This window comes from Apus apus, chromosome 4 (genome assembly GCF_020740795.1).
Source record: "Apus apus isolate bApuApu2 chromosome 4, bApuApu2.pri.cur, whole genome shotgun sequence".
In the NCBI taxonomy this organism is placed as follows: Eukaryota; Metazoa; Chordata; class Aves; order Apodiformes; family Apodidae; genus Apus; species Apus apus.
The window spans coordinates 103,987,201-104,008,362 of record NC_067285.1 but is presented as its reverse complement, the minus strand read 5'-3'; the positions used below and the strand labels follow the sequence as shown (position 1 = coordinate 104,008,362).

Sequence of the window (21,162 nt, the reverse complement as noted above, 5' to 3'; positions counted from 1 at the left end):
CTGTTCCAGTGCTCTGTCACTCTTACAGTAAAAAAATTTTTCCTGATATTCATCTTAAACCTCCTATGCTCCAACTTGTATCCATTACCCCTTGTCCTATCACTGGTCTTCACTGAAAAAAGCTTAACTCCATCGTCTTGACACTCACCCTTTACATATTTGTAAACATTGATGAGGTCCCCCCTCAGTCTCCTTTTCTCCAAACTAAAGAGACCCAGCTCCCTCAGCCTTTCCTCATAAGGGAGATGCTCAACTCCCTTAATCATCCTTGTGGCTCTGCGCTGGACTCTTTCAAGCACTTCCCTGTCCTTCTTGAACTGAGGGGCCCAGAACTGGACACAATATTCCAGATGTGGCCTCACCAATGCAGAATAGAGGGGGAGGAGAACCTCTCTTGACCTACTAACCACACCCTTTCTAATACACCCCAGGATGCCATTGGCCTTCTTAGCCACAAGGGCACACTGCTGACTCATGGTCATCCTCCTGTCTACCATGACCCCCAGGTCCCTTTCACCTACACTGCTCTCCAGCAGGTCAGCCCCCAACCTGTATTGGTGCATGGCGTTTTTCTTCCCCAAATGCAAAACTCTACACTTGCTCTTGTTAAACTTCATCAGGTTTTTCCCTGCCCAAGTCTCCAGCCTGTCTAAGTCTCTCTGAATGGCAGCACAGCCTTCTGGTGTGCCAGCCACTCCTCCCAGCTTGGTGTCATCAGCAAACTTGCTGAGGGTACATTCTGTGCCCTCATCCAGGTCGTTGATGAAGATATTGAACAACACCGGTCCCAGTACCGACCCCTGAGGGACTCCACTAGTCACAGGCCTCCAACTAGATTCTGCCCCATTGACTACAACTCTCTGACTTCTTCCTTTCAACCAGTTCTTGATCCACCTCACTGCCTGATCATCAAACCCATACTTGATCAACTTATCTACAAGGATGCTGTGGGAGACGGTGTCAAATGCTTTACTGAAATCAAGATAGACCACATCTACCGCTCTACCATCATCTATCCACCTAGTAATTTCCTCATAGAAGGCTATGAGGTTAGTCAAACATGACTTACCCTTGGTAAAACCATGTTGACTGCTCTTGATGACCCCCATCTCCTTGATATGTCTAGAGATAGTGCCAAGGACAAGTTGTTCCATTACCTTTCCAGGGATGGAGGTGAGGCTGACCGGTCTATAGTTACCCGGGTCCTCCTTCTTGCCCTTCTTGTAGACTGGAGTGACGTTTGCTATCCTCCAGTCCTCAGGCACCTCTCCAGTTACCCATGACTTACCGAAGATGATGGAGAGTGGACTAGCAATGACCTCCGCCAGCTCCCTCAGCACCCTTGGATGCATTTCATCCGGACCCATCGATTTATGGATGTCCAGATTATGCAACTGATCCCTAACCCAATCCTCATCTACTATGTCCTCACCTATCTTGACTACTTCTGGGGTTATATGAATCTGGGGCTCATGGGAAAAGCCTGCAGGAGTAAAGACAGAGGCAAAGAAGGCATTCAGCACCTCTGCCTTCTTCATATCCTCTGTCACCAGGGCACCCACCTCATTCAGCAGTGGGCCTATATTGCCTCTGGTATTAGCTTTGTTGGCTATGTATTTGAAAAAGCCCTTTCTACTGTCCTTAACCCGACTTGCAAGGTTAAGTTCCAAGGAGGCCTTAGCTTTCCTAGTTGCCTCCCTACATTCCCTGACAACATTCCTATATTCCTCCCAAGTGACCAGTCCCTCCTTCCATGATCTATAGATTTTCCTCTTCCACTTGAGTTTCCCCAGCAGTTCCTTTTTTAACCACGCTGGTCTCCTAGCTCCCTTACTAGATTTTCTACCCATTGGGACACACTGATGCTGTGCTTGCAAGAAGTGGTCCTTGAATATTGTCCAGCTATCTTGAGCCCCTTTACCTTCTAGCACTCTGTCCCATGGGACTTCCCTTAACAATTGGTTGAGGAGGCCGAAGTTTGCTCTGTAGAAGTCCAGGGTTCTGGTCCTGCTGGAAATTCTGTTCCTCCCACACAGGATCCTGAACTCCACCATCTCATGGTTGCTGCAGCCAAGGTTGCCATTGACCACCACTGCTTCAATAAGGCCCTCCTTGTTGGTGAGCACAAGATCCAGCAGCGCTCCTCTTCTAGTCGGCTCATCCACCATTTGCATTAAGAAGTTGTCATCAATGCATTGGAGGAACCTCCTAGACTGTGAAAGGCTGGCTGTATAAGTCTTCCAGCAGATATCGGGATAGTTAAAATCTCCCATGAGGACCAAGGACTGCAGTTGTGAGGCTGCTTTCAGCTGCCTGTAGAAAGTAATTTCATAAAGCTGTTTTAAAGATGCACTAAATTTTCATTTTAAAAATAGATTATCCAACTGTGAAAATTACACTGAATATTTTTTAAAGGATAAGTAGATAATTAAACCCCATAACTAACAGTGTTCATTGAATGACTGGTTGTGAGATGTCATTATAATCAAAAACAGATATGCTGCTCTTAACCTACAATCCTATATATAGCTCTGCTCACAAGTTTAAGAACTCAGAAACTGAAACCTTGTTAATTGACTGTTGCCACCTTCGGTTGTGCCTTCTCTCATGCTGGCACTGAAATCCTTGAGCAGAGCTGCTTGTGAAAGGGAGATGTCAGATGTTACAGAAATACTGGCAAATGTGTTGTGTACAAATTCTGGATTCCCAGTGAACGATGTAGTGAGGCAAACGCCGAGACTTAATAATGGGTTTAGAAGACCAGAGAGAGAAGGAACTGCCTGCCGATACCTTAGGGTAGACAACTTCCAAGGAGGATTTTCCTGCTTTCACAGAGCAAGCTATCTTACAGTCCTAAAAAACTTACTAGAGAAGTGAAATTGTTGCCCTCTCCCCTCTGAATAGAAGGGCACATTAAGTAGTTACTAAACTTTCAGAAAATAAACCATGTAAGATCTAAAAAAATCTTACACCTAAAAGTGCAGGAGAGCCTCTACACGTGCTCACCTTGAGGTAGGCTGTGTGGTCTGCAGTGGAGCCTGTAAGCTTTGGCATGATTTGTAGCTGTCATTTACCTGACTCTGTCTTGATGATGTAGGAGGTCAATTATCCTATTCCTTTTAGAGGGAAACATAGAGTTTTAACTGTGTTTTCTTTCATATTGTCTAATTGCCTAAGATAGATGAAACAATTAAAAATGAATGGTCCCTACTTCTACTTTACCTTATTGAATCCTGGAATGGTTTGGGTTGGAAGGGACTTTGAAGATCATCTAGTTCCAACCCCCCTGCAAGGGGGGCAGCGACCCTTCCCACTAGACCAGGTTTCTCAAAGCCCCATCCAACCTGGCCTTGAACAGTTCCAGGGAAGGGACTTCCCATTCCAGGGAACTTCCCTGGTCAACCTGTGCCTGTGTCTCAGCACCCTCACAGTAAAGAATTTCTTCCTAATGTCTAACCTGAATCTTCCTTCTTCCAGTTTAAAGCCCGCTTGTCCTATCACTACATGCCCTTGTAAAAAGCCCCTCCCCAGTTTCCTGTAGCCCCTTCAGGTACTGGAAGGCTGCTATGAGGTCTCCCTGGACCCTTCTTTTCTGAACAGCCCCAACTCTCTCAGCCTGTCTCCATATCAGAGTTTTCTAGCCTTCTGATCATATTTGTAGCTCTCATCTGTAATTTATCCAACAGCTTCATGTCATTCCTGTTCTGGGGGCTCCAGAACTGGACAAAGTACTCCAGGTGGGCTCTCACAAGTGCAGAGTAGAAGGGAGAATCGCCTTGACCAGCTGGCCACATGTCTTTTGATGAAGCCCAGAATATGGTTGGCTTTCTGGGATACAAGTACACAATATTGGCTCATGTTGAGCTTCTCATCAACCAGTACCAACTACTTGATATTTGGTGCATCTGTTTCCAATGAGCTTCTGAGTCCAGCTAGAAGTTGAGATGGATTTTTGTGAGGTAGATCACCGAGTCAAACAATGAAAGATACTGGGGTGGTTGTGTGATTGCACCTGTGGAGCAGGTTACTGTTTTTGTGGAGGGTTTGATTCAAAATAGATTATCAGTGGTTGTAATAAATACATGAATTTCTGTAAATGAAGATGAGATGTCATCCTGAACATGCATAGGAGGTCAGTTACAAGTTGTCTCCATTCTGAAACAATATAAATTCCTTGGCATGTGCCTTTCTAGGTATCAGTAGTGTTTAGTTCTAGACTTGATTTTGTAACATTTTAATAAAATGGAAACAGGATTAAATACTGTCTTTCACATTTATTTATTTTTAATACATAACACAGGAGCTTTCTGCTGCCAGATTGCTGGAAGACAGGGCAGACTTGCAGCTCACTGGAGCAGTGCAACTCCATCACATCCTGTCTGTTATACTAGAGACATAGAATCATAGAATGCCAGGTTGGAAGGGACCTCACAGATCATCTGGTCCAACCTTTCTAGGCACTACTATAGTTTCTATGAGGTGGCTCAGCACCCTGTCAAGCCGAGACTTAAAACTGTCAAATTTGAGAGAATCTACCACTTCCCTTGGGAGACTATTCCAATGTTTGCCTGACCTTAGGGTGAAAAAATTACCTCTTGTGTCCAATTGGAATCTCCCCAGGAGCAACTTGTGCCCATGACCCATAGTCTTTTACATTTGACTCCTTGTAAATAGGGAGTCTTCATCTTCTTGTAAGTACTGGAACACTGTAATAATGTCTTCCCAAAGCCTTCTCTTCTCAAGGCTGAACAAACCCCGTTCTCTCAACCTCTCCTCATATGGCAGGTCCTCCAGTCCTCTGAAATTCATGATAGAAAATCCTCTCTTGAACCAGGAGAAATTTAGGACTCCCAGATCTGTAATAACATGGTGTTGGGACTGTTTGTCACAGAATCACACATGGAGCATTTAGTTGTGTAAAAGAGCAAGACAATTTTAAAGGCTACTTTCTCAAAATATTTTTCCTTATTTTAACTTTATGTAAATAGTAAGGTAGTAAGTGTTTGCAGTATTAAGTCATTAGTGAAAGAAAAAAAAAAAGGTGAAAAGCAGAATTCATTGTCAGATATCCAAAGATATGACAATGTTTAAACTCTGTGTCCTCATAATTTTTGAGGTATTGCCTATGGGCCAAAATGGATGACAGTGCTGAACACTTATTTAGCTGGTTTAAAATAGATTTTAGTAACGCTATTTAGAAATAAAGTACAGTATTGCTTTTGTTCTCTCTTTGAGTAATAAACATTTTCTTTAAAATGCAACACAAATGTTGAATAAGCCCCTGTTGGGCTCTAGGGAACAAAATAATGTTTATGCTTAGCAAGAAATATCTGTGCAGCTTTGGTAGTGAAGACAACCTGTCAATTGGTATGAATTTGATAGCATTTTGAGGGGAATGTCATGCAGAGTTTTAATGAAATGTTAATGAAATTTTCTGATCAGATGGACTTCAGCACAAGGCAGAAGGCCTGTATTATGTTTGTGCCCCACTTAAGCCATTTTTTGATAGCTTGTATGGGATTTAGTTGGACATGAGCTGTGAGTGGAGTGAAATGTGTTTCTAAATCCTGACCATCCTTTGCTGCATTATAAAGTGATTTGTCCATCTGGTCCTCTGAGAGAAAAAAATCTCAGCAGTTTTTGTGCCCAGACAAGAGAGCTCACAGTGGAAAGAATTTTATTTTAAGGTCATTGATGAAAAGGAAAGATTTAATTAAGTGTAAGGAGAGCTGTTGTTGAGTAGAGCAGACAAGTAATGTACGTGCTTTTTGTTTTGTAACTGGGATTAGTTTTTCTCCTATGAGAGTTCACTGATACTTGCTTTCTGAGCGTATAGATTAAGAGAAAGACTTTGATATGATCTAAGTTGGGAGGACAAGTGCTGGTTTTTGGTGCATAAAAGTCATCACTCTCATGCAGCATTTTAATAACATAAAAGCAGCTGCATTTGCCTGTACTTACTTCCTCTGATGCCAATTTTATTTTAGTTCTCCAACTGATCCTGTCAGTGATCAACCCTTGCTGATACTACATTTCTTAGATACACAAAGATTTGGACTTGAGTGCTCAGTTGTTTTTGTATCTTTACATACTGTATTTTTCCCAAGTAGCTGTAACACCTACTTTTGTAATTATCTGTTTAATACTTCCCTTCAATACTTCAGCCTCTAAGTGGCTGAAAAATGATGAGAGTTGGGCAAGAAGAGAGAAGGAAACCAGAGTAATAATTGGATCCTTTATGGGAAGACACTTCATTTTGATAAAGGTGTGAGACTGTAACCTGTCTGCTTTTGTTTCCTCTGTTGTAGGCTGCCTTTTCCTGCAGGTGACAGGGTAACTTTTAACGGGAAGGAATGCATCTGCCAGAAATGTTCCCTGCCCCCTTCCAGCAGCACTGGCTCATTCCCTGTACAGAACCTGCGGAGTAAGTAGGGGTTTGTGCTCTTTTCTGTTGGTACTTCTTGGTCTGCACTGATTGAAAGAACAGAATTCTACACCATTATGTGTAGCTGGAACTTCTACCACTATGCTGCATAAAAGGTGTCAAGAAATACAATGTAGTCATGTGAAAAAGTTTATGACACATTTCCGAGAAACTCTGATACTAAAGAGAGATACAAATGGTGCCATTGTTAACAATGCACAGAACTTCCCAGAACATTTAATTAAAACTGGAGTAAATAAAATTATTAGGAGAAGGGCTTATATAGATGTTAATATTTTTGAGAATTTAGTCCAAATCCAGTTAAAATAAAATCTGAAGTGATATTTAATAGTTTGTAACTGTTCCATAGTTGCTTCAGAAAATATCATAAAGACAGCTGCATGGCTAAATATTACACAGGAAATGTTAATGTATGCAGTGTGACCAGAGAGACATTCACCTGGACCCCAGTACTACTGTGTGCTGTCAGAAGATACAAACAATGCAGAGAAGAAATGTGGGGTTTTTTTCATAATGTGTATTTTGCAGCAGATCACAGAGTGGCATTGTTGCTCTGAACTCTGTTCCTCTGCTGATTTGTTCATGAGGAGCTGCCATGCTTTAACATTCATCCACCGCCTGTATGTAATTAGAGATCAATAGCAATTGGATTTGGTGTGGCTGAGGATCGACCCCATAGAATATTCATCTTTGTATAAAAGAAATCCAGCTCACTTCGGGGAGAAATTTGTCCTTTTTCCCCATGTCTCTCTTTGCATAGGTTTTCACCATCTTCTTTCTCCAATTTGTCAGCAAAGCTGCTCTGTGAATGCAGTGAGAGATGCTCTGTTGATTTGTCTCTTGCTAATGCTGTTGTTTTGGGGAGGGAATGGTCCTCTCTCTTCGGTGTTTTCTCTTTCACATATTCCAGAGGTGGATCATCCTCAGCCATCTTGGCTGCCTGCATTTGCAGATATATGCTTTAACGGTCTGTCATCTATTTGTCTCCTTGTCATATGGGAAAAACGGCTTTGACTTTAATGGAAATTGTTTGCCTCGTTGACTACTAACAGAACAACTTAATTTGATTATCTGTGATACAGAGTCCTTTAATGCACTTGCATTCCCTTTCTCCGTACGCACACACCCCCACACCATGGAGAGTTTCTCTTGTGTTGCATTTTCCCACCTCTCACAAGTTGCTGCACTGAGCCTCCAAAGTGCACAAGTACCTGCAAACCTCAGCAAATCACTTGCCTCAAAGAAAAAGGATACTGGGAGTCTATATTTGTGGCAAACCTGATCTTGGAAAACAGAAGTTTCCCTGAGAAAAATCTCAAACAGATGCAAGTATTTTAACCTCAAATATTGATCTGCTGTAAAACTCATTAATAGTGAATCTTGAGCCCTAAATTTCATAGAATGGCTAGGGTTGGAAAGGACCTTAAAGATCATCTAGTTCCAGCCCCCCTGCATGGGCAGGACACTTCTCACTAAATCAGGTTGCTGAAGGCCCCATGCAACCAGGGAGAGGGCATCCACAACCTCTCTGGTCAATCTGTTCCAGCATCTCACCACCCTCACAGGAAAGAACTTTTTCCTAATGTCCAACGCGAATCTCCCCTCTTTATGCTTCAAACCATTGTCCCTTGTCCTCTTGCTATACACCCATGTAAAAATCTCTACTGCAGTTTTCTTGTAGGCCCCCTTCAGATATTGGAAAGTTGCTATAAGGTCACCACGGAACCTCCTCTAGGCTGAACAACCCCAGCTTCCTCAGTCTGTCTTCACAGGGGAGGTGCTCCAGCCCTCTGATCATTTTCATGGCTTTCCTCTGGACATGCTTGAGGAGTTCTATCTCCTTTTTATGTTGAGGACTCCAGAATTGGACATAGTACTCCAGGTGTGGTCTCACCAGAGCAGAGGGGGAGAATCACCTCTCTCAGCTGGCTGGCCATGCTTCTTTTGATGCAGCCCAGGATACAGTTGGCTTTCTGGGCTGCAAGTGCACATTGATGGCTCATGTTAAACTTCTGGTCCACCATTACCCCCAAATCCTTCTCCTGTGGGCTTTCCTCAATCCTTACTTCTCCCAGTCTGCATTAGTGCGTGGGATTGCCTCAGCCCAGGTGCAGAACCTTTCACTTGGCCTTGTTGAACTTCATGCAGTTTACATGAGCCCACTTCTTGAGCCTGTCAAGGTCCCTCTGGATGGCATCCCTTCCCTCCAGTGTGTTGACTTCACCACACAGTTTGGTGTCATCAGCAAACTTGCTGAGGATGCATTTGATTCCACTGTCCATGTTGCCAACAAAGATGTTAAATAAATGGAAATTAGAAATGGAGAAAATCTTGCTTGCTACAGGTTTTGGCAGATTCAGGTAAGTCTTGGTTCAAACCTGGATATATGCCACACCGTAGGCTGGACTTATAAAATAATTTGCTTTGATCTTCACCTTAGACTTACCAGCTTTGCCTCTCAAATGGTGTTGTAATGGTAAATATGAAGCTGATAGGTACCATGGTTCCTATGGTCAGCAAGTAAATAGTACCATGATGTTGCCAGGATCCCAGATAAGTATCTTCTTACCTGTGTAGACTATGTCCATTCTACTCTCTTCCTTACTCCATTTCCCTAGTGTCCTGTGGTGCTGCTACAGGGCAACATCTGATTTCTTGGTGACGTGCAGTACCTGGCTGGTCCAGCAGCTGCAGAACTCATGGGCCTTGGTGTCACTGTTTGACTCAGGTTCGACAACAATGCTCTCAATCCCCTCCCCCTCTCAGCCAGGTAGGGAAGGAGAGAGAGAAAAAGAGAGAGACTTTGCTGGATTGAAAACTAAACTACACAGCTTTCATTAAACACTAATGATAAAAGAAAATATATACAATTATATACAAATGTATTCAGATATCTGCAAAAGCCTCTCGCCTCCTCCCACCCCCAGCAACTCCCACAGCATCTCCTGAGCTGCGAACAGTCCCAAAAAGTCCCTGAGCTGCTGAACAGAGAACAGAGTGATGAGGGTCAGGAGAGCTTGAGCCTGGGGGTTGACAGTGCTGGATGGACGGAGTCCTCCGTGGACGCCAGCATGGATGGAAGAGAAAGGAAGAAGAAGCAGGAAGGAAGTTGTCTCATGTGATCTCTGACCTTCCTCTGAGCTTACGTAGATATTTGGAATGGAATATCTCTGGCCAATTTTGCTGTCTAATTCAGCCTCCTACAGGGGGGGTCATAGATCTCCCCGTAGTGTCTGAGCCGGCAGAGTGAAGGTGCAGCCTGGAAGACCCAGCAGTTAGAAAAACATTCCACCGTTTGTTATCATTCCTAGCTGGAACACTCTGGTGCTAGTTAAAAGAAAGCTTACTGAAGGAAAAAGAAAAATCAGTAAAAGGAAAATTGGCTTCATCCTGGCTCAAACCAGGACACTTGGGAAATTGGGTAGCAATGCTATAATACCTCCTTGGTGTGCGGAATAGAGCTTTGAGGGGGTCAATGGAAAGCTCTGCAGCTAGAGGTGCATGCGTGTATATGATGTGCAGGACATGTCAGAGCCTGACCAATGAAAATATACAGAAAGTTAACCAAATATCTAAAAAGATAATAAAGAATTTGGGAAACATTCAGATTAATGTGTGATACATGTCTGGATGTAGCACTTCAGGACGTTTTTTTTTTTGGATGGTGGTGTTACGTTGACGATTGAACTTGATGATTTTAGAGGTCTTTTCCAATCTTAATGATTCCATGATTCTGTGATGTGAAAGAGCAGTGTGTAATAGCAGGTGTTTTCCAAGCACTTACCAATCCTTAGGCTAGAACCAGTGTTTCAAGATTAGCAGGATCAGAGACATCTTGGTTGAACTGGAAAATAGAAAGTCCAGAATGGCTGTAGTGATGCTGCATGTTACACGAAGTAATAAATGGCATGTTTCCTTGTTTCAGCATCTTCTTGGAAATGACTTTAATGTTTTAAGCAAACAATCCTTTTTAGAAAAGAACAGTAGTGCACAAAAACATGGGACTTCAAGCAAGCTGAGTCAAGGACCAAGTGATCTGTTGACCCACTGTTATGTTGATTTCACTCTCGGCACGGAACAGCCTGATACATGCTATGTATGTTATTTGTCAGCCTTTTATCCCTGACTTGAGCTCAGGAATGCTTTCAGGAGATCTCTTGGGACTCAATGAGCTCCCAACATCACTGGCCCTTCTGATCAGACCTTTTATTTTCATCCTCCCAGTTTGGTTTTGACCTCCTTTACGTGTTACATTTACAAGAAATGAAGAATATTAAGTATTTGGGTTTTTTGCCTGAGTCATTGAGGTTTTTATTATAATATAAATACCTAGCTATCTGATTTGGTTGGGTTTTTTTTTGTTTTTGGTTTTTTTTTTTATAAAATACTAGCTGTGAAAATTCTTGTGGCAATGTTGATGTTGAAAGAGTACTCACGGAAAAATATCAACATGTAGCAGCAAATTGATGTGTTCTGCAGAGTTATTGGTTGAAAATAGGTGAGTCACCAAAGGGTGCTGCATCCAAGACAGGAAGACAAGGACATTGCATCAATAGGCACAGTTGGCATAGCAACCGCAATATTCTTTTTTAATTATTTGGAACTTAACAGAGAAAACAGCATTTAAAGATTAAAAAAGTTCACAAACAGCTGCATTTCTGCTCACACAAGCTTAAAGCAGACAAAAGGTGAATGACATCTGATCACAGTGTTGTATTCAGTTCATGAAACAAACCCTCAAGCAGTGAGATTAAACTAGATTACCAGATGAACCCCTAGTGCAGGGGAAATCACCGAAAAAAAGTTAATTGCAATTAAAGTATAGATTTTGTGGTGTTTATTGTCTTGTGGGACTAAATGAAGGCTCACACCCAAATGTTCTTTTTTATTAGCAAAACTCAAATGTTCTGATCTGTTGTGCATGTGCTTTTGTGCTGGGCTTGTTTCCACATATTGGTGCTCCACAGGGTGATATTAGAGAGATATTTTATGACTCCCTTAATCCATTCCAAATCCACTAAAGGAAAATAAGAACTATCCTTTGTTGTTGTGCACTCAGAAATTAAACATTTACAAGTGCACTGAGTGTCTCATTAGGGTCATGTAACCAACTAACAGAATCTTAAATCAGAATATTTTTAAGGCAACTGTTTAAATCTTTTAATGAGATCCTGTGTTTGAAGTTCTTAATAGCTTGATGCATCTTTTTTATGCTTTTTTGTATCTTTCTCTTCCATGCAAGACATTGTTGTCTGTTGTCTACCTTGACTTTATCAAGACCTTTAATACAGTTTCCCACAACATTCTCCTAGAGAAGTTGGCTGCTCATGGCTTGGATACACATACACTTTGCTGCATAAAAAACTGGTTGGATGTCCAGGGCCAAAGAGTTGTATTCAATGGAGTTACATCCAGTTGACGGCTGGTCATGGGTGGTGCTCCCCAGGGCTCAGTGCAGGTGCTGCTCCTGACATTTTTATTGATGACTTGGATGAGAGGATACAGTGCACCCTCAGTAAGTTTTTAGATGACACTAAATTGGATGGGAGTGTCCATCTGCTTGACAGTAGGGAGGCTCTGCAGAGGGCTTTAGATAGGCTTGACCGATGGGCCAAGGCCAATGGCATGAGTTTCAATAAGGCCAAACGTCAGGTCCTGCACTTTAGCCACAACAACCCCCGGCAGCGCCACAGGCTTGGGGAGCAGTGGCTGGAGAGCTGCCCAGCAGAGAGGGACCTGGGAGTGTTGATTGACAGCTGGCTGAACATGAGCCAGCAGTGTGCCCAGGTGGCCAAGAAGGCCAACAGCATCATGGCCTGTATTAGGAATAGTGTGGCCAGCAGGACCAAGGGGGCGATCCTGACCCTCCACTCAGCCTTGCTGTGGCTGCATCTCAAGCACTGTGTGCAGTTTGGGGCACTGCAGTATAAGAAGGACATGGAGGTGCTGTAGAAGGTGCAAAAAAGGCCGGCTAGGCTGATTAGAGGTCTGTTGAACAGGTCCTGTGAGGAGAAGCTGAGGGAGCTGGTGCTGTTCAACATGGAGAAGAGGAGGTTGAGAGGAGACCTCATTGCTCTCTACAGCTACCTTGAAAGGAGGTTATAGTGAGGCAGGTGTTGACCGCTTCTACCTAGTGACTAGTGATAGGACAAGAGGAAATGGGGTCAAGTTGCACCAGGGGAAGTTCAGATTGGATACTAGGAAAAAACTTTTTCACTGAAAGAGTGGTGAGGCATTGGAACAGGCTGCTCAAGGAGTTGGTGGAGGTCCCTGGAGGTGTAAATGTGATGCTTTGGGAGATGGCTTAGTGGACTTGGGGGTGTAGGGCTGATGGTTGGGCTTGATGATATTGAAGGTCTTTTCCAACCTTAATGATTCTATGATTCGAAATGTCTTTTAGGGTTTGTATTTTCTCTAGCAAATTATTGCTGTAAATGAAGAATTCCTAAAAAAATATTTTTCACCTAAAATGGAAGACATAATGCTGAGGGGGATTATGAGAGTTACTGAGATATGGATACTAGAATAAGTTCATTACTGACGTTTATCCCTATTTTTCCACATATTCTGAATATTGTAACATTTTCAAAGAAAATTATACATAGGTGAAGGTTCAATTATTTGTCTTAATCTCATTATTTGTATGTCTTTTATTAATTTTATTGGGCTGGTTTACGATGCTTGAAAACTTTGTCGGCAAAACTTTGTATCTTTTAAAGGCAGCATAAATTAATTAAAGCCTAAGTCACTAGGAAACCTAAGTAATTAGGTTTGTTTTTTTTTAAATGATTACTGTCTTCTAGCAGTGTTAGGACAGTAATAGGGCCACACCACTTGTCATCCATCCATGAGCAGCCAGCAGGGAGCTTTGAAGCTGCATGAGCTGTTACTAGGACACCAATGGCTCCTCATGCTGTGGTCACCGCTGTTGTTGCGTGACTATCTCAAACGTGCAATTCACTCATACTGGATTTTTCTCTTGCAGATTGTGGGGGCTGTGGTTCAGAAATAAAAAATGGGCAGTCACTGGTTGCCTTGGACAAACACTGGCATTTGGGCTGTTTTAAGTGCAATACTTGTGGCAAGCTGCTGAACGCAGAGTACATCAGCAAGTAAGTTGAGTAGAGGAGCTTTTTCACTTATTTTCATTATTCTTTTAGTATCAAATAATTAAGTGTAGCATATCTTTTAGTCTGTATTTATCAGTGTTTGGAGATAAATAAAAGATGGGAGATTATTACCTAAATTATTATCTAAATTGTATTAAATGCAGAAGAATTCAAATTAAGAAAAGTAGAATTTATCTGTTTACCTGGAATGGGACTTTTCAAAACTATAGAAAGGCAATGGGTGGAGTATGTCCTTAGTTATCTATGTCTGACTTTGCTCTTGGCAATGCTGTGATGTGAACAAGCTGATATTATTCTTTCCGTGTGTTTCACATAAGAAAATATGTTCTGAAAAAGTTCATTAAGGAAGTATGTATCATGCTTTTGCCCTGCTCCAGACCTTGGCGCTGTCACATTTGGACTGAATGTGATGACAGCAATGAGAGGCATCACAAAGCACACACGCAGACCAAGTCCCATGTCAACACTCATCTCAGTATGGTGAGATACAGGACTTTGACTAGCCAAGGCACCTGGGATTAATTTCTGCTTCAGAGAAGTGTGTTGATACAATTAAATTTTCAGAAACAGCTAAGTAACTCAGCCACCAGTGCCCAGAGATGATAGTTTCAGAGCCAATGTCCCACTGACTTTCAACAATTCTTTGAATTTAAATTAATACAGGTATAATATTTAATTTCACAGCTTGCATTTGAGGCTGAGAAAACAATATTTAATAAAAGGGTGTTCTTAAATAAGGTTTTTGCATAGTCTCAAATGTTATGCTACTCGGCTATATTCTAGTATAGTGCTTTTCATGCTTGTTATTTAATGATAAAACTCATATCAACTTTGAAGATATAGTTATTGGGAAACCCTGTCTTAAAAAAACCTAAATGCCAAAAAAAATAATTCAAGAGAAGAAACATACTTGCTTCAATTAATTTGATTAATTATTGTGATAACCTATAGGCTAGTCTCTAAGCAATCCAATGCTATAGAATTAATTTTTGTTTCTTCAGGACAATGCCCAATAAAATTATACCTTGCCAGCAGATCTGTCTGATCATGGGCTGTATTAGCATAGCACACTAAATATATGTAACTATGTTAAATATGGACCACAAAAACGTTCAGGGGGTTGGAACACCTCTCCTGTGAGGAAAGACTGAGAGATTTGTAGTTGTTCAGTCTGGAGAAGAGACCAGGGAGACCTTATAGTGAGTGGCCTTCCCATGCCTGAAGGGAGCCTGTAAGAAAGATGCAGACAAAATTGTTAGTAGCACCTGTTGCAATAGGACAAGGGGTAATGGTTTTAAACTAAAGGAGGGTAGATTCAGCCTAGATTTAAGGAAGACTTTTTTACAATGAGGGTGGTGAAGCACTGAAAGAGGTTGCCCAGAGAGGTGGTAGATGCCTTCATATTTTAAAATTGTACATTATCTTAAATCACTTGTGGTGGTGAAATAACCGCACAAGTTATGTATTTATGCACTGCAAGATGTCTGCTGCTGCTGAGGTTGAAGTCTCTTAGTCATTACTGGCTTTCATGGAGCAGGTTCCTGAGTCGGTTAATCCATTACTATCTTTAAGCAAGTCCAGTCAAGAATGTCAGTAGACTTAAATGTTAACCAAAACTTAATTTAGAGTCAAGATAACCAGTTGAGAATTTACTCTGAAGTCTAAACTAAGTGCAGTTAAATGGAAAACAGAAGGAAAAATATTTTTTCCAGTGTGCAAAATACATGGAAGAGTTTAATGAGTAACACTATCAAAACAAATGGTGTGAGTCTCAGACTTAAGTTTTGTGACTGGGAGAGAGACACTGACTGAGTGTCGTGACAAAACAGAAAAGTGGGATTGTGGTAGACTCTGAAGGGTCAGAATAGTTTGTTAACTATTCCATTCTTTACAAAATTAAGAAATGTAAGAATTTGGAGGAGGAAAAGTCCATAAACACCCCATTCAGTGTTGAAGCATTAACAAATTTTAGCTGTATACTCTCCCAGTAAACCTGTAAGCCTATCTAAAGCAATCTCTATATGGCCTGTTGCTCTTCCCTAGGGATGGCATTCCATACTGCGAAACGGACTATCATGCAAAGTTTGGTATCAGATGTGACAATTGTGAAAAGTACATCACAGGAAGAGTGCTTGAGGTAAGGAGAATCTGTCATTCAAACACATCTCCAAGAGACTTGCTCTTTTGGGTCAAGTCATGCTTACAAATGAGTATTAATGCTGCAGTTTAGTTACTTTTGTGAAACACTAGGAACTTTTTCTACAATTATTTTCTGTTGCATTTCTTAATGGTTTGATGATACACATACTCCCTAGAGGGGTGTTTGTGGTACTGGAGAACATTCAGATAGAAGAAGCGGTAAGTGAATGGCTTATCAGGCACATTTTAATGCTTACACTAAAATCCTTTATAAATTCTGCTCTTCAGTTCTGTTTTACATTCCCTGGCATTAGGGTGAAGCTGCTGAAAAACTATAATTAATAATTTGAAATATATTTTAGCACTGAGAAATTAGCTATATTGCAGGGTTTTTTTGAATTTGTTGTTTTAAAAGTAAGGATTTTTTTAGTATAGGTGTTCATGCTTTATGCAAAAGAGTTTTCCATATAACTGACCCAGAGTCAGAAATTGATATATTCCTTTGATCTAAATACAGTTTATCCTTGGATCTAAGTGTATGGTTATCCAATCAAAGTTATCATTTATCCACTTTTTCTTTCTCCCCTTTCACTGTAGCTTTTGAAACCTTAGCAGTACTGAAGTTAGGAAGAGATTCCACAGATTGCTCAGTTGGCTCCTTTGTCTTCATCAGTTAAGAAAAGCTGGAGAAGTCCCAAAGGACTTCCACCAGAGAAGGATCTGAGTCATACAGAGACTTTTATGTGTTCATCATTTTGACAGTTTAGCGGTGGGAAGGGACTGAGAAGCAAGTTGAAGGAAACAGTGAGTCCATACTAGATGGCACAGTATGGCATTATGGTTAGGAATGGACTGCTTTTCCATTATCAAGTGTTATTACAGACATCTCAGGAAACAGACTTCCAATGTGGGATTTGAAAGAGTGTAGACAGCTTTCTCACTATTTACACGTGGCTTTCTCAAGCGGAAGAGAGAAAACGAAGAAAACATTAAAAAACCTTCAAAAATGCAAGAAGTGCCTAGTAGAAGCTGCTGCATGTTTTCAGAGGTGTCAGCCTGTGACACTGAATGAAAGGTAGTAAGTTGGGGTGGTCTTTGCAGGTGAAGTTAATTAGTTTATATTTAATGTGATAAAAGAAGTGAGATGTGAATGCAAAGAGAAGAGTGTCATGGTAAAAGCTGTAGCTGATTTGGGCTTGCACTTAACCACAGCAGGTTACAGGGAGATTAATACTAGGGTGGGAGAAGAACAGAAGCTCCAATTTCTCTACAGATTCTTGGCTTCACAGTATTGTCTTTTTCACTCCTGGTTCTTGCCTTGAAATATCTATACAAAAACAATCCTTTTGTTTGGTAATATTTTACCTGCATTATGCTTAAACAATAGCATGTGGTGTGATGTGATTAAGAACTGGGTCCTTACTGTCTCTGTGGAGATACACATAGTAACAGTGCTGAGTTGGATTCATGGGACCTGGAGGCATAGGTGACTGTCATTGCTTCTTCTAACAGCTTGGTGAGAGCATGCTGAACAGGAGGAGAGTTTCTTTTTTTGCTATAGATGGACCGAGAATGAGCTTAAGAAAAATTGGTTCTTTAAAGCTGTTGTGGGAATTTTACCATGACTGATCATGTCTGTCACTGTAGTTCTAGGTGATGGTTTTGGTTAGTGCATGTGTGTCCCCCTCCCCAGTGTTGCTCTGATGATAACTGCTGTATTACTGATTCTGTTCTTACTTTAGTACTGGTGCAGACTGACTGGAGGCTTTGATTGAAGTCTATGGCATTTCACTGTGGAAAAAATACCAATACAAAGTTCTGAAACCTTTTGAAAAATAAAAGAGAAAGGACTTAGACAATCTGTAAAAGCACAGCAGTGACAGATAGTGCCACTGACGAGCAGGAAAGCTAGGATGAAGTTAGTGTGAATCAGGCAATGGATTTGAACAGGTACAATAATATTTAGTGTCTGGAGGCTTGTTACAACAACCTGGAAACTTTACGGCCAATAACCCTCTTTCCAGAAGATTGTATAAGACAGCTTGGGTTTTGTTTGCAACAAAACTAATAATGCTTAAGTATGGGTGAATGTCAAATGTCCTTGCATTCTGCTGTCATGATAGGTCCTGTTCTTCATCATGTCTCAAAATACGTGCTCCCATCCCCTCTGATTCCTCATGAAATGTCTTGAGAGCTTTCCTTACATTTCCACTTCCTGTTTACGTGGTCAAGAAGTGACACAGTGTGAGGCTTCTTCCATGGTGATCCTCCTATGGTTTCCATGAACCTTCAGACCTCTGAAAAGGATTGCTTTAAATGACTGTTTCATTTCAGTGTTGACCATGGAGAGCAGTCAGATGAGGAGGTAACACACACTTCGTTTCAATAGGAAGCTAGGCTAAAAGTCATGACCTAAGCAAAGAGATTTGAAAGAACACAGAGACCATATCCATAGCTAACATGGTTAAGTCATTTGTTGTTAATCTGCAGGGGATGGATTTGTTAGAAAGGCTTGGAATTGAGTCTGATTCTTCCATCTGTCTGTTTGTCACCAGCCAGCTTGCTGGTACATTTGTGTATCTCCTGGTCAGGAGAACAGAGAAAAGAAAAAGTCGCTGTGGCTGCTTTTTGTTCAGAGATGTATTTTTTATGGATTTGCCTGGAATCTTAAAATATTTTTCAAAACACTGGTATTTCTTGTTACCATCTTGAATATAATTTGGAGATACACAGAAATAATAGGGCAAATAGTTATTAAAGTGGGGGAAAGTCTTGACAGTGATACTTATTAGGCAGAGGAATAGTCTCCCCAGGGAGCTGCTGGAAGCTATCAATTAGATCGTATTAAAACAAGATTGGACAAGGCACTGGAAAATCTACGTTAGGGAACAGTCCTGCAATGAGAAGGGAGGGACTATATGACCTAATAGGATTTTTTCCATCTCTGATTTCTGTGTTAATGTCAGGAGAACAGCTGCTTCCACAATTACTCTGTGCCCAGATTTTATAATATCCCTTTCCAACACTTGTTCGTTTTAAGTGTTTATTCAGAAGAGGAGGAAGGGAGAGTCAACTAGTGTGAGTTACTGATAACTTATAAAAATATGGCTGTTTTTGTAGGTTGCCAGCCAAACACAGTGATGATTTAGTTACTTAAATTCTTCCCTCAGCCCATTTTCTGAGGACCAGGTTCATTCCATGTAGTAAATGGGCTTAAACACAGGACATCTCTGTTTATAATTCCTTTCTTGTTTCTTTCTTCCTCTCCACTCCACCTTGGCTTGCCCATGGTGTCCCAGGGAACTTATACTGGAAAAGCTACAAAAGGGGCTGAGCAGCTTGTTTACAGAGACCATAAATTATTCTGTTGCTTTTAAAGGCAACAGTTTTGCAGTTCTTCTTACAAAAACTCTGCTTATGAGTGCTTTTATGGGCAAGGTTTGGTTTCCTCATGAAGCATACAGAGCACTGTTTAATGCAACGTCAGTCCTCTCCTAGGAATTGGTGTGTTTTTTTTTTTTTTCCCTGACCATATATATTAATAACCTACCATCTGAAATGGGGAGCAAGAGGTGACTGGAGTTTACTTTGTAATTTGACTGTAATGCAGTGCAACTGGAAATCTTTAGGGAGAAAAAGAGTTTATTTTAGTTCTTACACTATAGCTCTGTTCCCAATCAAGCAATAGCTAAAATCATGCAATAACACAGAAAATAAACACATTTTAAAATAACAAGCTGTTGATTTTTTATAACCAGCCATTTCCCTTTTGTCATTTCGCAATATATTTTTCTGCATTTGTTGCAAAAAATATTTTTCTTTTTCTATCACAAGTAGGTATTTCTTAATTAAAATTGCAACCTGTGCTAATGAGCATATAAAAAATAAACAAAACAGGTGTAATTGACTTTTCTTCTAAAAATGCACTATATTTCACATGGTAATTCAGAGCCTGATACAAACCCCTTTCAATCAAGAAAGCACTTTCCATTTCTTTTGTGATCTTTAATCAGACTTCTATCTGTTTTTGCTCAGAGGAGACAGAGGAGTATTGTCTGTCTCCTGGTCCTTCCCACACAAGCCGTGCAGAGGCTGTAGGGGTGCTGTGTGACAGCCAGTGACTCCTCCTTGTCCTCTCCTGGGGCAGATGCCTAGGTTTCCTTAATCTGCTATTTAGAAACTCAGTGCCAGCAAACTCTCTCTTTGTATATGGTTTCCATATAATGAATTCTTCTAATGCAGATTGATTTTTAGCTTTTTCAATCTTCTCCCCTTTAATTGGACTCTAATGAGAATTTATGGAGAACTGTCTTAGTTCCTTCCAACTTCTGTTTTGGAAAACTCAACTAACCAAATTCTCCTTTGCTCATAAAGTTGGGTCCAGGCTCTTCTGGTGATGCTGGTGGACCTTCTCACCATCTATTCCAAACTGGAACCACATTCTCTCAGCATGGATGGACATTGTATTCCAGATGATGCCTCACCTCTGCCTTGTGTAATGATAGTAACCCCTTCCACTCTTTCCAAAGAAAGTACTTTCCTTGGTAGATCTCGCACCAAGTGTGGGTTTTTTTCTGTGGTTTCATTAACAATGACAGCCTGTAGTGAGATACAGCTTGGCAAGGGGGTTTCTCTGTGTCTTCTGTTTCAGCTAATTACATTGTTAGAGGAAGACTTGGTTGCTGGAGGAAGCCGTCATATCCAAAGATAACCTGATGGGGATTTTTTGATGGCAAACATTGTATATAGGCTGTGAGGGGATCAGGTGTGAGAGTTATTTGCAGCACTTGACTAGCCTTAGGTCTACAACTGTCCAGTGATTTACAGCTACATGGCTGTGGTCTAAATGTGTCCAAGTGCTGGTGAAAACACCTCAATCACTTACTAAAACATAAAGGTGGGTCTGACTGCTGTATCTGATGTCATAACATGGCAGCATGGGACTCTGAGTATGTTTAGGAAGAAAGGGTTAACAGTTTTCTGGGTTACATGTGGGTTACATGTATGTGTAAATGTCTAGAAAAAACTTAACAAATATATATTTTTAAAAAATCTATTAATCATAACTGTACATTACTTTAAAAAATGGAACAAGAACAGTAGGTCCTAGACAGAAATGAAACTAGATATGTCAATTACTTATATGTCAATTAAATGCCACTTATAGATCAGTGACTTAGTAATTTAAACATGAACAAAAAATGTTGTAGTTTGGTTTTGGTTTGCCCTAGGGTTGAGCTGTTTTTGTTTGCAGCCACATCTACTTTGTAAGTCAATTGTCTTTCCCTTTGCAAAAGTCTCAGTGCAGCAGAGAGACCAGTCTAATTCTTTACAGCAGGGTGTACACATTTCTGCCTGCAGTGTGGAAGAATGGTGCGTTCTGAAATCTCTGTTGCCCTGCTGTTTCTCTAACAACAAAACCTAGTGATGTGTGAAAGGTACTTGAGC

At 41.0% G+C, this 21,162-nt stretch overlaps 1 protein-coding gene across 10 annotated transcripts in view; it reads left to right on the top strand.

Moving 5' to 3' along the window:
• The window catches only part of ABLIM2 (actin binding LIM protein family member 2), a 143,291-nt gene that overhangs the window by 56,900 nt on the left and 65,229 nt on the right, over positions 1-21,162 (top strand). For all 10 annotated transcript variants that reach the window (XR_007889335.1, XM_051617660.1, XM_051617666.1 and 7 more), the window contains exons 4-6: positions 6,309-6,424; positions 13,431-13,557; positions 15,619-15,712. Coding sequence is in view for 9 of the 10 variants with exons in the window: in XM_051617660.1 (XP_051473620.1) it covers positions 6,309-6,424; positions 13,431-13,557; positions 15,619-15,712 (337 nt within the window). In the remaining variant the exon portion in view is untranslated. The remainder of the gene's footprint in view (positions 1-6,308; positions 6,425-13,430; positions 13,558-15,618; positions 15,713-21,162) is intronic.